General features: G+C 42.0%; 1 protein-coding gene across 7 annotated transcripts in view; it reads left to right on the forward strand.

The window, feature by feature from the left end:
* Window positions 1–13041, forward strand: part of 4930550C14Rik (RIKEN cDNA 4930550C14 gene) — a 31714-nt gene extending 18673 nt beyond the window's left edge. For 6 of the 7 annotated variants that reach the window (XM_006510654.4, NM_001376945.1, XM_006510656.4 and 3 more), the window contains 5 exons: window positions 184–384; window positions 1503–1633; window positions 4138–4308; window positions 6750–6805; window positions 11018–13041. In XM_006510654.4, the coding sequence (XP_006510717.1) occupies window positions 184–384; window positions 1503–1633; window positions 4138–4308; window positions 6750–6805; window positions 11018–11178 (720 nt within the window). In that variant the 3' untranslated portion in view covers window positions 11179–13041. Of the gene's footprint in view, window positions 1–183; window positions 385–830; window positions 1302–1502; window positions 1634–4137; window positions 4309–6749; window positions 6806–11017 lie in introns of those variants that run through there. The other variant, XM_006510660.4, reaches the window with a different exon arrangement.
* Window positions 13042–13383: the final 342 nt, after the last annotated feature.

The raw sequence follows: 13383 nt of genomic DNA on the forward strand, positions 1-13383 counted from the left end.
GGTGGCCTGTGGCAGTTAGGGTGAGCAGAGGGAAAAGAGCTATAGTTAGCAGCCTGCCTCCTTGGTTGGAGTCCTCATTTGGTACTTTGAAAGCACGCTTACATGAAGTTTAAAAGAATTTTCAAAATGTAACCCATTTCTGTTATTGCATTACAATGATGCTTTAAACTCTCTCATCTACAGGTTAGATTTCCACCTGAGATATACTATAAAATTTTTACTCACAGACATATTGAGGATCTGTGTGCTAACAGCCCTAGAGATTACACAAAGCTTCCAGCAAGATACACATCCCACAACAAAGATGATCCACCCCAGGTGGAGGACAACAGTGGTTGGTATCGCCGTGTAGAGAACAACGGCTGGAGGCCTGTTTCCTACAGAGTAAGAAGATGGAAAGCAGTCACCCTTATTTTATGTATTTAGAAATTCATCTTGTTTGAAAATTAATCTTGAATTTTAAAAATAATTATAATTCTAAACCACAGAACTGAAAAAAATGGCTTAACTTAGCTATTCTGGGGTTGTTCATGTAAGGATAACAATTTATCTTTTTATTTATCTAAATTAATTATTATTTTGTGTGTGTGTAAATGATGTGTGTGCAAGCAGGGGCAATTATGTGCTCCAGTGTTCATGCTGAGGCCAGAGGACCACTTCTTGTAGGAGTTGGTTCTCTCCTTCCACTATGGGTCCCTGAGCTCAGTGAGAAAAGAGAGAGAGAGAGAGAGAGAGAGAGAGATAGAGAGAGAGAGAGAGAGAGAGAGAGAGAGAGAGAGAGAGAGAGAGAGAGAGAGGAGAGAGAGAGCACAAAATGTCTGGATTATATAGGGAGAAGGGCAGACCAGCACCTGGGCTAGAAAATTAAGAGTTAAGGGTAGGGGCAGAGTAGGCCAGGTAGGGACTGAGGGATGCTGGAAGAACCTGAAAGCCGGGTCTGCTTTGGTATGTAAAGTATGCACCCCAGCCCCTTGTCCTGGTCCAACCTTGTCTCAGGTTTGAAACCAAACAATCAGATTTGAAACTAGGCCATGTTTATTTACTCTCTGCTAGCCATATACTAAAACCACAGATTATAGAATGCTGTATACTTAGATACCAAATGCTTAAATGTTTCAGGCGTTTAAAATGACCAAGGTGGGAATACACTCCTTTAGTACTTTGTTGCATATCTGTCGGGTGTTAGCCTAGTTCCAGACGTCAAGAACTGTGGTAAGAAGATCCACCCACAGCTCCTTCCCTCACAGAGGAAGCCTGTACCTAGAGATAGTCAAGTAGGCAGGACGCTTGAGTGCAGTGTGGTAAGTGATTAAACAGGCAAAGTGCAGGGAAACACAGCAAACACCGTCTAGTGTGAGAACTGGAGAAAACAAGTCTGTCTTCTCTTCTACCCCTTCCTCTCGTGCACATTCCTATCAACCCATCAAAGTTCTTGTCTAGAGAGAGTTACCTTCGCAATCAGTATTTTAACTCTGTATATGCTTGCCTTTGCCCTGCCGTAGTTTTGGATGCCACTTGAAAGCGGAGTGGTGGACAGCACAAAGGAAAGCGAATTTCATTTCTCTAAACTGAAGAGAAAGCAAGATCTGGAGAAGAAAAGGAAAATTAAAAAAATTGATTGGATGAGACAAATGTAAGTCGATGGGTCAATCTTATTAAATATGATAATTAAATATGTGGTATTTTTGAGGAAAACAAGCAGAATTGAGTAAGACTTACAGAGCAGTTGGTGGTCCAGACCCCACACATACACTGTGGTCCAGACCACAGAACTGAGAAACAGACCCCACACATACACTGTGAGCAGATTTTTTTTTAAAACGAAGTGAATGGTTTATTCTCTGCTGCTGTGATAAGGCGGTCAGGCCACAGCAACTTAGAGAAGGAAGGATTTATTGTAGCTTGCAGGTTATATATCGTCCATCACTAAGGAAAATCATGGCCAGAAAGCCAGCATCAGCTGGCATTAGAAACTATGGAAGAACGCTGCGTGCTGGCTCATCCCTAGCTCAGGACCGCCTGCCCTGAGAACTGAGTGGAACAGGGCAGTCTGGGTCTTCTTACATCAACTAACCGTCAAGACAACCCTCCAGAGCCACATCCATTGGCCAACCTGCTTTAGACAATTGCAGGTGATTCGGGCAGTGGCTAGGGATTGTATTTAGAGAGGATACTCTCTATTTTTTTATTGGGAAATCAGTTTGCTTACATTTAAGGTTATTACCGGTAAGAACTTTCTTCTGACTTCCGTTATTTCCCAGTTGTTACATGGCCATTGTTTCTTCCTATCTTGTTCATTTTGATGGTTGAGAGGTTTTTCAGTGATCAGAGAGTTGCTCTTTCTCGTTCACAGACTGTGAGGGTTCTGTTTCTTTCCGGTCTCCTGGCGGTTACTGTGCTGCCATGGTTTAATGTGATGGTGAAGCTGTCAGTGTCCTACTTAATCCGAATTAGTGAAATCCTCTCTTGGGAGATTTGTGTGTATGATGTATATCTGCTAAAAGTTTCATTTATAAATTTCCTCAGTTTTGAATTTTCTGTATGTATTCTCCTGTATCTCCCCGAGTTCCCTTAGATTTGCTGAACATTTCATAGGTATTTCATTAGGGTTTGTTGTTGTTGTTGTTGTTTTTTGGGGTTTGTTTGTTTGTTTGTTTGTTTTTTCGAGACAGGGTTTCTCTGTGTAGGCTGTCCTGGAACTCACTCTGTAGACCAAGCTGGCCTTGAACTCAGAAACTCGCCTGTCTCTGCCTCCTGAGTGCTGGGATTAAAGGCATGTGCCACCGCGCCCGGCTCATAGGCATTTCATTAGTACTGTTTTAAGTCCGTGGTTAGAGTTCTGTTCCCATGGAAGCTCACTGTCACCTTTTCTCCATACTTCTGTGTCTACCCCTGGGGGCTCAGTTGGGCTAACTTTGTAAACTGGCTCTTGGAGTTCAAGAGCCATCTCCTGAACTTGTCTCTTTGAATGCTGGCCTGGCAAAGGACACTGGCTTTGTTCCCATTTGGCCACAGACATAACCTCCAGCAGTGGGCATTGAAGGAGTGCACTTTTCTCTGCGTGGCGTGGCGGGTGGAGGCCTGGAGTCACACAGATGACTATGTTTGTATGCTAGGTTCCCAGCACACTGCTGCTGTGGGTGCCAGGAATGAGGAGCGTAGTGGCACTGCTATTTCCTCAGGCACTGAGGGTGCCAAGCATCATTTAAGTCCTCTCACTGCAGATGAAGGACTTCTCTAGGCATTTCTTGTAGCTTAGCCTAGTGATGATGACACAGCCTGGTGCTGCTGGGGTATTTGTCTTCTCAGTGAATTTCTGTGTTGTGTGTTCTTAGTAGTCTCCCTAATGTCTCCCTCTTTGTGCTTGGAAGGAACAATGACCTAAAAGTAGTGCTTAAAATAGTATCAGGCAGACAGAAGGGGGTGTGCTGAGTAAATTTGAATGCTGTCTTCCCTCATTTTTACTACTTTCATGACCTTGAACAATTCTTTAACATCTCCAAGTCTCAGTTGTTTATATAAAAGACAGAAACAACCACCACAAATGGCTGACTTTTAAAAGAAAAACAAGGAAATGGTGTGCAGTGTATCTGACACAAAGATGTGGATAAACAGACCTCCTCTCCCTTCCTACCTGTCATCAGCCTCATGATCTTGGAGAGGTCACCCAACTCCTCCTGGATTTATTCCCTTACTTATAAAATGAGAGAATTAGCTTAGTCTCTGGGATTCTTCTACTCATAACTTGATGTAGATTTTTGTTTTTTGTATTTGAAACTTATGCCAGGTAATTAAGTGAAGTCTTTCTGGCTAGTGATTAAATTACTCCAGGGATGCCAGGCAGTGGTGTCGCATGCCTTTAATCCCAGCACTTGGGAGGCAGAGGCAGGCGGATTTTTGAGTTTGAGTTCTACAGAGTGAGTTCCAGGACAGCCAGGGGTACACAGAAAAACTCTGTCTCGAAAAACAAAAACAAAAACAAACAAACAAACAAAAATTACCCCAGGAATATTCTATTCTATCATGCTGGTATATAGAACAAAAACATAATTTATATAAACAACAACACTTATCAAATGTGTCTACCTCTAATCACTTATTGCAATCAATGTGTGTTGCTTCTTTCCCTTGATTTAGGTACTACATGGGAAGCCTGGAGGCCAAGGCAACAGATAATGAGACTTTAGGTCTAATTCACAAAGCAACAAAAGGCCTAATCAAGAGTATTGAAGATGGTGGAGTGGATTCTGTAATGGAGTGGGAAGTAGATGAAGTGCTGAACTGGACAAACACACTCAACTTTGATGAGTAAGTACAGAGCGATTCTTAGGAGACAGCCCTGTATTTTTCTTTGTAAAATTTTCTATTTATAGGTTGAACCTTGGGGTTATGAACATAGCCTTCAAAAATAGTATTATTTGTTTCAACAGAAAACAAAAACTGGTTTTGAGCAAAGGAAATTATAGTAAGGCAGAAGAATACACTTCAGCAGCTATGTCTAGCTAATTCTACTTTGTTTTTACTTTGGGACTTAGAAACAAGGCTAAGACCTAAGATTAATTATGTAAAGAATAGCTTCAATTTATATGGCCTAGTCATTTTAGATATTAAAAAACTGTATCAGTAACATAAACAGCCATTGGAAGGTTATCACTAGAATTTTGTGCAGTGGAAATCAGGCTGTTCATCAAATAAGTGCCAGTCAAAGGCACGGGGGGGACCACTTCAAATGACCAGCATGGCTAGTCAGTTGCCAACAAGGGTTGGCAAGAGTGCTGAGAGTGGAACCTTCACACCTGGCTGGCAGGAGTGGTCGGTGGTGGCTCAGTCGCTTTGGAAAATGGCTGGTAATTTTGCTATATAACCCAGCAATTCCACTCCAAAGTGGGTATAAAGAAAAATGAAAATATATGTCCACACAAAAGCTAGCCTGAATGTTTACAGAAACCGTTTATAATGAGGAAAAAATTAGAAGCAACCCTGATGTCCATCAGTTGATTAGGCAAGTTAAATGCAGTTAGGTCCACATAATGTAGTCTTACTCAGCAGTAAAACATCAAAATACTGGGGTGTGCCACGATGTCAATAAAACTGCTAGACACCATGTATTAGTGGCTACCTGAGGCTGCGGAATTGGGATCACAGAAGGTCATAGACAAGGGATGTTAGGGTCTCCTCGGTGTGATGATGTTTGAAAGTTGATTGTGGTAAGGAGTGCACAATTCTGAATATACTCACCATCTCCAAACCATAGACGTCACATGAGTGGATTGCAGAGCAAACACATTTCAAAATGTTCAACATGAATTTAGCTACAACAAGCATTGTGGATAGTACATTGGCAAAAAGAAAAATTATAAAGATGGTAAAGAAATGGGAGATGCTAACAGAGGGAGTTGCCGCTTGGGCAACACAGTAGAGCTAGCCCTGGTAGTGAAGGTACTGGTATGGGAATGGGGAGAGCTGGCCCCACCTCCTGCAGATGGCCTAGCTGGAGGAGGGACAGAGACCTCACCTTGTGGTGCAGATAAGGAAGAGCCAGCAGCTGACCAGATCAGCTACCACCCAGGCCCACATCCAGGGCTTTGAGTTGGCTCACCCCAAAATCTACATCTGTGAACTGCTGGAGCACGTGAAAGGGCCAGTCCTGCTGATCCAAAGCTGCAAGATCTCATGACGTAGGGCAACAACAGGGTAAGGAAGAGTCTTGGTGGCAATCTAATATCAATGGTGTGGCAGAAGCTAGAAGCCTCTAATCAGACCAATGACTCATTGCAGTGAACATTTGCAAGTGAAGATGTGTGGACAGAGGGGTATACTGTGGGACACTGTGACACACTACAGCTTCCACGATGAGACATTCTCTATGTTTTGGTGGTTTTCTCTGTTTGTTTGTTTTCCTTTTCTTTTGATGGGGAGGGTGCAAAGGCGGAGGGCAGATATGAAGGAATGGGGAGATGAGCGGGACTGGGGGGTGCATGATATGAAACTCACAAAGAATCAATAAAAAGTCGGGAAAAAAGAGGGAGATAAAGGGACAGGAAGAATCAAAGTGTCAGTCATTGACAGAACACGAGAAAGAGACCCGAGGACCAAGGGGAAACATCCCGTTATTCAGAGATATCTTTGTCATTACGCCCTTGGAGACGCTGGTGTGGACAAACCCCTGTGCGCAGTCTTTTCTGTTAGATTCTGTGTGTAGTGGGATGAAAACACATACTTTGAAATGGTGAGAGCAACCGAAGATCCACATTTTTAAATTAGATGTTTCCAAATTATGTACTTCTTTTACTTCATTCCGATTAAGTATAAAAAAAGGCAATGATTTTAAATGGCCCCTGACAAGAAGAACTTTAAGGTGAGGAGGGTGAGTATTAGGAATATGCTAGCAGAGCTTCTGACCACAGACACAAACCATCTGATGCAAGAGCAAGCTTTCAGCGACTTGGCCCTGTGGCAGGAATGAGCAGCTGCTTCTGTTGGTGTTTATGGCTTCCTGTCTCCTTTACTGTTAACTTTGTTTATAGTTGGTTTAATGACACACTGTGTAGGAAAACTTTGAAATATGGCGTTTCTCCCTACAGGAAAATTGTTAAATCAGTAATTTCTTGGAAAGACTTAAAAAAATCTGATGAATTTGTTTTAAAAATCAGAACATTGAGACTAGTGAAGGTGCCACCATTAAGCATGTGTTAACTAATTTATTATTTAGTAGTAAGTCAACTTAGTGCCCATATAATATGTTGCAGGTATATTGCAAGTTGGAGAGAAACTGCTACAAGCAACTCTTCAGCTAACTTAAAAGGTAGGCGATTATTTTTTTGTGCGTGAGTATTTTGCCTTCATTTAAGTGTGCCACCATGCATGACGTGCCTGTGGAGGCCAAAAGAGGACACCAGATCCCCTGGAACTGGAGTTACACTTATATGTACTGTTACAATGGTTGCTGCAAAGTGACGCAGGTCCTCTGGAAGAGCATTGAGTGCTCCTAACTACTGAGTCATCCTTCCAGTCCAAAGTAGGTGATTTTTAGCAATACTTTATGGAAAATCCATATGAGTCCAAATGATACTCTTCTTATCTGCATATATGTCTGTAGCATTGAGTTTGGGCCACAGCACTTTGGATCTTGGCAGATTACGCTTCCAGCCACCTGCCTAGGGAATCTTTGGATTCATAAATGAAAGGTACACACACACACACACACACACACACACACGTTAATTTTAAAATGCCTTGGCTACCTCAAAGGCTAAGCACTCTTAAACCTTCTGCTGCTACTCCAGGCCCGATCAGGGAAGTGGCCAGTGGCCCGAATTCTTACATGGCTCGTTGACTTTATCTCCTGCAGTTCCTACATCCATCCACAACACAGCACTTCATGGCAATCTCTCCCTCCTCCTCCTTCCTGAGTCCCACCCAGTCTCCCTTTGCACAGCCATTAGCAGCTGGCATCTTTATTGGTCCATCAAAACCCAACTGGGGACAAGGACCTTTGGCATTTGGACATGCAGATTCCCAATTGAATCAAAGCATTAGAACCAATCTCCAACATATATCCAAGAAGCTAATCTTTTACCATCAAGAGTTTTTGTGAGTGTACAAGGGTATAAATGACTGTCAGGTCATATTTACCTTTACATATAGGACTATCATTTGAAAATAGGTTTTCTATGTTATTTAAGGTTGAATAACTTTTTTTTGTTTTTGTTTTTTTGTTTTTTTTTGTTTTTTGTTTTTCGAGACAGGGTTTCTCTGTATGGCCCTGGCTGTCCTGGAGCTCACTTTGTAGACCAGGCTGGCCTCGAACTCAGAAATCCGCCTGCCTCTGCCTCCCGAGTGCTAGGATTAAAGGCGTGTGCCACCACGCCCGGCTTTTTCTTATTTTTTTAAAGATTTATTTATTATTATACATAGGTACACTGTAACTGACTTTAGATGCACCAGAAGAGGGCATCAGGGTGTCAGACCTCATTATAGGTGGTTGTGAGCCACCATGTGGTTGCTGGGATTTGAACTCAGGACCTTAAGAAGAGCAGTCAGTGCTTTTACCCGCTGAACCATCTCACCAGCCCTCTTGTTTTGTTTTGTTTTGTTTTGTTTTGTTTTGTTTTGTTTTGTTTTGTTTTAGACAGAGTTTCTTTGTGTATCTCTGGCTATCCTGAAACTCACTCTGTAGACCAAGCTGGCCTTGAACTCAGAGAGATCTGCTTGCCTTTGCCTCCCGAGTGCTGGAATTAAAGGCATGCGACACCACCACCCAGCTGCATAACATTTTTTCAAGTAGCATAGCTCATGGTTTTGCTAATGATCTCCAGTGGGCAAACTTGATTTGGCGAAAAGAATGCCTCCAAATGATGGAAATGTTTAAGTTCAATGCCACTAGTGTCCTTCCAGTAACAACACACTAAAGACTATCATTATACCACAGAAATAACAATGATTCCAATATGTCTTAAGAGTTTCTATGCTGTGAGAAATCACTAGGACAAAAAAAAAAAAAACCTTGGGAAGGAAAAGGCTTACTCACATGCCTACAGGCCAATCTTAAAGAGGCATTTCCTAATTAGGAGTCACTCTTCCCATGTCTGTGTTTTTGTCAAGGTGACAAACAAACAAACAAACAAAAAAACCAAAAACCAAAACAAAAAAACCAAAAAACCAACAACCAGCGCAGTAAGGAAAGCCTGTGATGCCCTGTGGTCAGAGTGTGACCTTGCTACCTTATATGAGCAGCAGGCAGGCAGAGGTTACATTGTGGGGTTCTGCTGTTTTCTGCTGTTTACTACCTATGTGATCTCGGGCAAGCTAAATAGTTCAACTCCTTCATTTGTAAAGCAAAAATAACAACAGTATCTATACCTAGCTTGTGGGTTGTGGTGACACCTAAAGCTTAGGTTAGTGCTGGGCACTTACCAGAGCTCAGGATGCTGCCCAACACTCGTTACCCCCCAGTAGGAGCTCCCATTTTCATTAGCTCACTCACTCACTCACTCTCAGCTCGCTGATGCCACCCAGACTCACCACATGACTGCCTTTCATGATTTCTGCAATGGCTTCCATGCTGACACTTCAAGTCCATTCTACATACAACAGATCATGTGAACTCTTAACAATCACAATGAAGAACTGACTTGACTTTTCAAGCAAACATATGAAACAGGCTCCATTACCTGCATTTTCTGAGAAAGATGGTAGAAAGATGTTATGACTTGCTCAAGGGTAGTCTATGCTAGGATTGAACCTGAAGCAGGTTAAGAATCCACAGCTGAAACACTGCTGTAGTCGGATGCCTTGAATACAGAGCTTTTTACATATGAACTCAGTTGACTAGCTGTACATACATGAACACATTATGCTTTCTACACATACTCTTCATTTCTCAGACCCATGATGATTCCTCACACACACCAAGCAGTTTCTGCACTGGGGATTATCGGAGATTAACGCTCATCTAGGGCTGGGTACAACATCGGTTCTGAAAGCCTGAAGAGCTGCTAGTCTTCAGGACATGTTAGGAACCCGAAGAAGCTGGTTCTGGTATCAGTGAAAGAATGTAGCAACAGTACAGATAAACCTGCCGTTAAAATGAAGGCAAGCAGGCAAAGCAAACTTCCCTTTCTACCTTCTTTTATTTGGGATGCCACCAAATTCAGGTTAGGCCTTTCCACTTTAATCAAGCAAATTCCTTACAGGATTGCTTCTCTTTAAGTTGACTCAGGATTGAGTCAAGTTGACAGCCAAGACTAACCATTACAATGGCCTCTATAGAACAATTTTTGGTAACAGTCTTTATAATAAAGGGCAGGGAGGCTAAAGCCTTGCTCTAGTAATCTCAAATAGTACACACACACACGGTTCACTGGCAGATTAAAGAACACAAATGGCAGGAACAAAAAAGGAAACAACATAAATTACTAAGTTCTCAAGGGTTATGGTAGAAGATATGCTCTTTCCAACTATCACCTTTATAAAAGGCTAGGTGAAAGTTATTTTAAATAGTGAAGAAGGTAGCACTAGAATACACACTACCCATTCGAGAAGCCAGAGAAAGCCAGACACGTGGGAGGCAGGGGCAGGGCAGGCAGATCTCATAAGTTTAGCGTGAGCCTGATCAACATAGTTCCCAGGACAGCCAGGGTTACATAACAGAGCCCGTCTCAAAACACAAAGCAAAAAGACAGGGCCTTTGTGCATAGGGGTCTGGGGGTATCCAGAGCCGATCCGTAGAGGGAAATGGCCATAGTTAATCACAAAGCTCGGTTTCCAAAGAATATGCACCACCACATGTAATCCTCATACAACCAGGCAGGCCCTAACTAGTGGGGAAGACCACTTGCTCTGCAAGCTTGAAGCACTGTGTAAGAAAGGCCAGGCGTGGCCCGTGGGTGCTTATAATCGCAGCATTAGGGAGTAGACACACGTGGGCCCCAGGAGCTCACTGGTCAGTCACCTGACCAGTGAAAGAGCCAAAGGAGTAAGGCACTGTGCTAGAGACGCTCACCTTACATCACCCCGTGGCCTTTATGAGGGTATACACACACCAGGAAGCAGGTTCTACCACTGTCTTTCATTTTATAGATGAAGACTTGGGCTTATAGAACATAAATGATTGCCCCAAACTAGACAAGTAGTTATTAGTAGGCCATACCTAGAACTCAGGCCCTGCAGAGACCTATGTAGAGAAAGACAATGGTTAAAGTAGAACAGAGATGGGGCATTCAGTTTCTGTAAAACCACAATAAGGACATGTGCTCAAAGTGTGGACAAAAGGACTATAGAGCAAGATTTAGTGTGTGTGTGTGTGTGTGTGTGTGTGTGTGTGTGTGTGTGTGTGTATTTTAGTTGTTTGAACAGGGTTTCTCTATGTAGCCCTGTCTGTCCTAGAACATGCTTCCTAGCAGGCTGGCCCCTAACTCAGAGATCCATCTGCCCCTGCCTCTAAGTGCTGGGACTGAAGATATTCACCAGCACACCCAGCAGGGCATTGTTTTAACTATCTGTCATTTCTCTTTAGATGTCAAGCTTCAGCGAATACAGAAAAGCCTACAGAGCAACATCTATGGCGATGAGGCAAAGCAAGCAGAGGAGTCACTGTACGATGATTCTACTTACTATGAAAATGCTTATACAAAACAGTTCACTAGATTAACACCCGATTCCATGTTCGGCATGTAACCAGAAAGGATTCCCTTTTCTGAGCGATGGACCTACCTTCAAGCCCACTTTCCAGCGAAAGCCAAGAAACTACTTATTCTGACTACAATGACATGTGTACGTCTTACATGTCTTACTTACTCTTAGTTAAGGGATACTGAAGAAATACTGCCCTGGACAGTGTACAGTTCCTCCTGGTATTCTGATAAACTATAGTTGTTTGACAGTTATACTTAAAATAAAGATACTTTTTTTTGACATTAAGAACCTTCAAATACAGTTTTGCTTGTGGGGCAGTTGCTCAGTGCAGGGCTCACTCACTGGACACTCCATCTCCAAACGGCTCTCACTTACTTGTCTTACTGAAGTGTCCACTGATTTTTTTTTTCCTTTTTAATTCTGCACAGGTAACAATTTACACATTTATGGAGAATGGTGTATTTCACAGTATTTATACAACATGTACCGACGGAGTCAGGGTGGCCGATGTCTGTCCACTTGGTTTAGTTTGGCACCTTTGGGTGTGTAGTGCCACAGTGCATGTAGAGTGCACGGACGTCTTTGGAGATACACTAAGAAGTGACACTGCTGAGCCACACAGCAGATTCACTTTCCCCTCATATCAATCAACACACACATTTTGTTTGGTTTTTGATAATGTGCATTGTTTATAGCATGACAGCATCTTGTGGTTTTGATGGCTTAACATTTTTTAAAGTTTTTTTTTAATGTGTTCTTGATATTGACTCTGTAGATTAATAGATGGCAAGTATCTTTACCTAAAACCTGTAAGCTCTCTCTTATTCTTATAGTTTTGTTGCTCCGCGTGAGCATTTCAGTTGGTATGATTCCCAACCTGCCACTTTTGTGTTTTCTGTGCATTAAGGGTGCGTCAAGAAAGTCTTTACTCCCACTAGCATCTTGCATTTCCTGTGTTCCTGTAATAGTTCTGTCTTAAGACCTCTAGGTCTTGACACATTTGAGTTGATTTTGGTATAGGGTGTGACACAGGGAATCAACTTTTAATCTTCTGCATTAAGATATAGTTTATCAGCACCAATGGAAATAAGGAAACGGTGCCTAGGTAAACATTTTTTTTCCGAACATCAGTGTAGAATTAGCTTAGTGAGGTATATAGCTTTATCTCTGGGGCCATAAAATTTTCATTATTGTAACTCAAGCATGTCTCGCAATCCTTTCAAGTGTTTTGTTGTTAGCTACTGGCAAGTTGGTTTTCTATATGAATTTTGTGATTTTATAGTTCTCTTAAAGGATGTTCCTCAGATTTTTAAAAGGATTGGTCAGTCTACAAACTTCTTTGTCTGGTATGGGAAGTCTTTCCATCTTGGGATTTCTCCAGTGACTTTGATCAGCGCTTTGTAATTTCCACAGTAGAGGTCTTTCTGAACCTCAGCTGAATTTACTCCAAGGTATTTTACTTGTAACTGCTGTGAATGGATTTGCCTTTACAGCTGCCTTTACGAAGTTTTGTTAGAAGCAGGATAAAACTGAGCCTGCATGTAGTCATTTTTGGCTTGACCTATCTGGACCTAAGATCTCACTGCAAACTTGTGAGCTCTAAAATAAGAAGCTTAAGAACAAAGCAAGACATCCCTGTCCTCAGCAAGGAAGACTTGTGCTTACCATAAAGGGACAGACACGTCCTAATGCAGGTAACAGCGACTTAAATATTTCTCACCAATACAGCATCCTCTTCTAGAAAAAGAAATATATGCATGCATGCATGCATGCATGTATATATGTATGTGTATATATTTGAATACTATTTGTTCATAAAAAGAATAAAATCATGCCGCCCATCATCTGTGGCAAATGGATCTGAAGGGCATCATGTTAAGCAAAATAAAAGCCAGACATAGCAAAGTTATTATTTCATGCTGTCTGTCACATGGAAGCAAAAGACCTGAGAGTACAAAAGCTACTGTCAGTTATGAAAGAAGGCATGAGGTTGCAGGGAGGACACCTCCCGCAGGGGAACAGAGGGCAGACATGATCAGTAAGTTTACATATATGCACATGCCTTAATATATATCAATATATTACATATATCAATATGCCTTAATAATTAGAATAAAAAGAAAATTAAGCTCTGAGTGATATTGCATTGGGTTAGCTATAGAAAACAACATTCTGTATATTTCCAAAAGCCCGATAAAAAGGGCTGTGGAGAGTCTTACCATAAACAAACTATATACACTTGGGGCT

The sequence above is a fragment of the Mus musculus genome, chromosome 9, assembly GCF_000001635.26.
Source record: "Mus musculus strain C57BL/6J chromosome 9, GRCm38.p6 C57BL/6J".
Classification (NCBI taxonomy): Eukaryota; Metazoa; Chordata; class Mammalia; order Rodentia; family Muridae; genus Mus; species Mus musculus.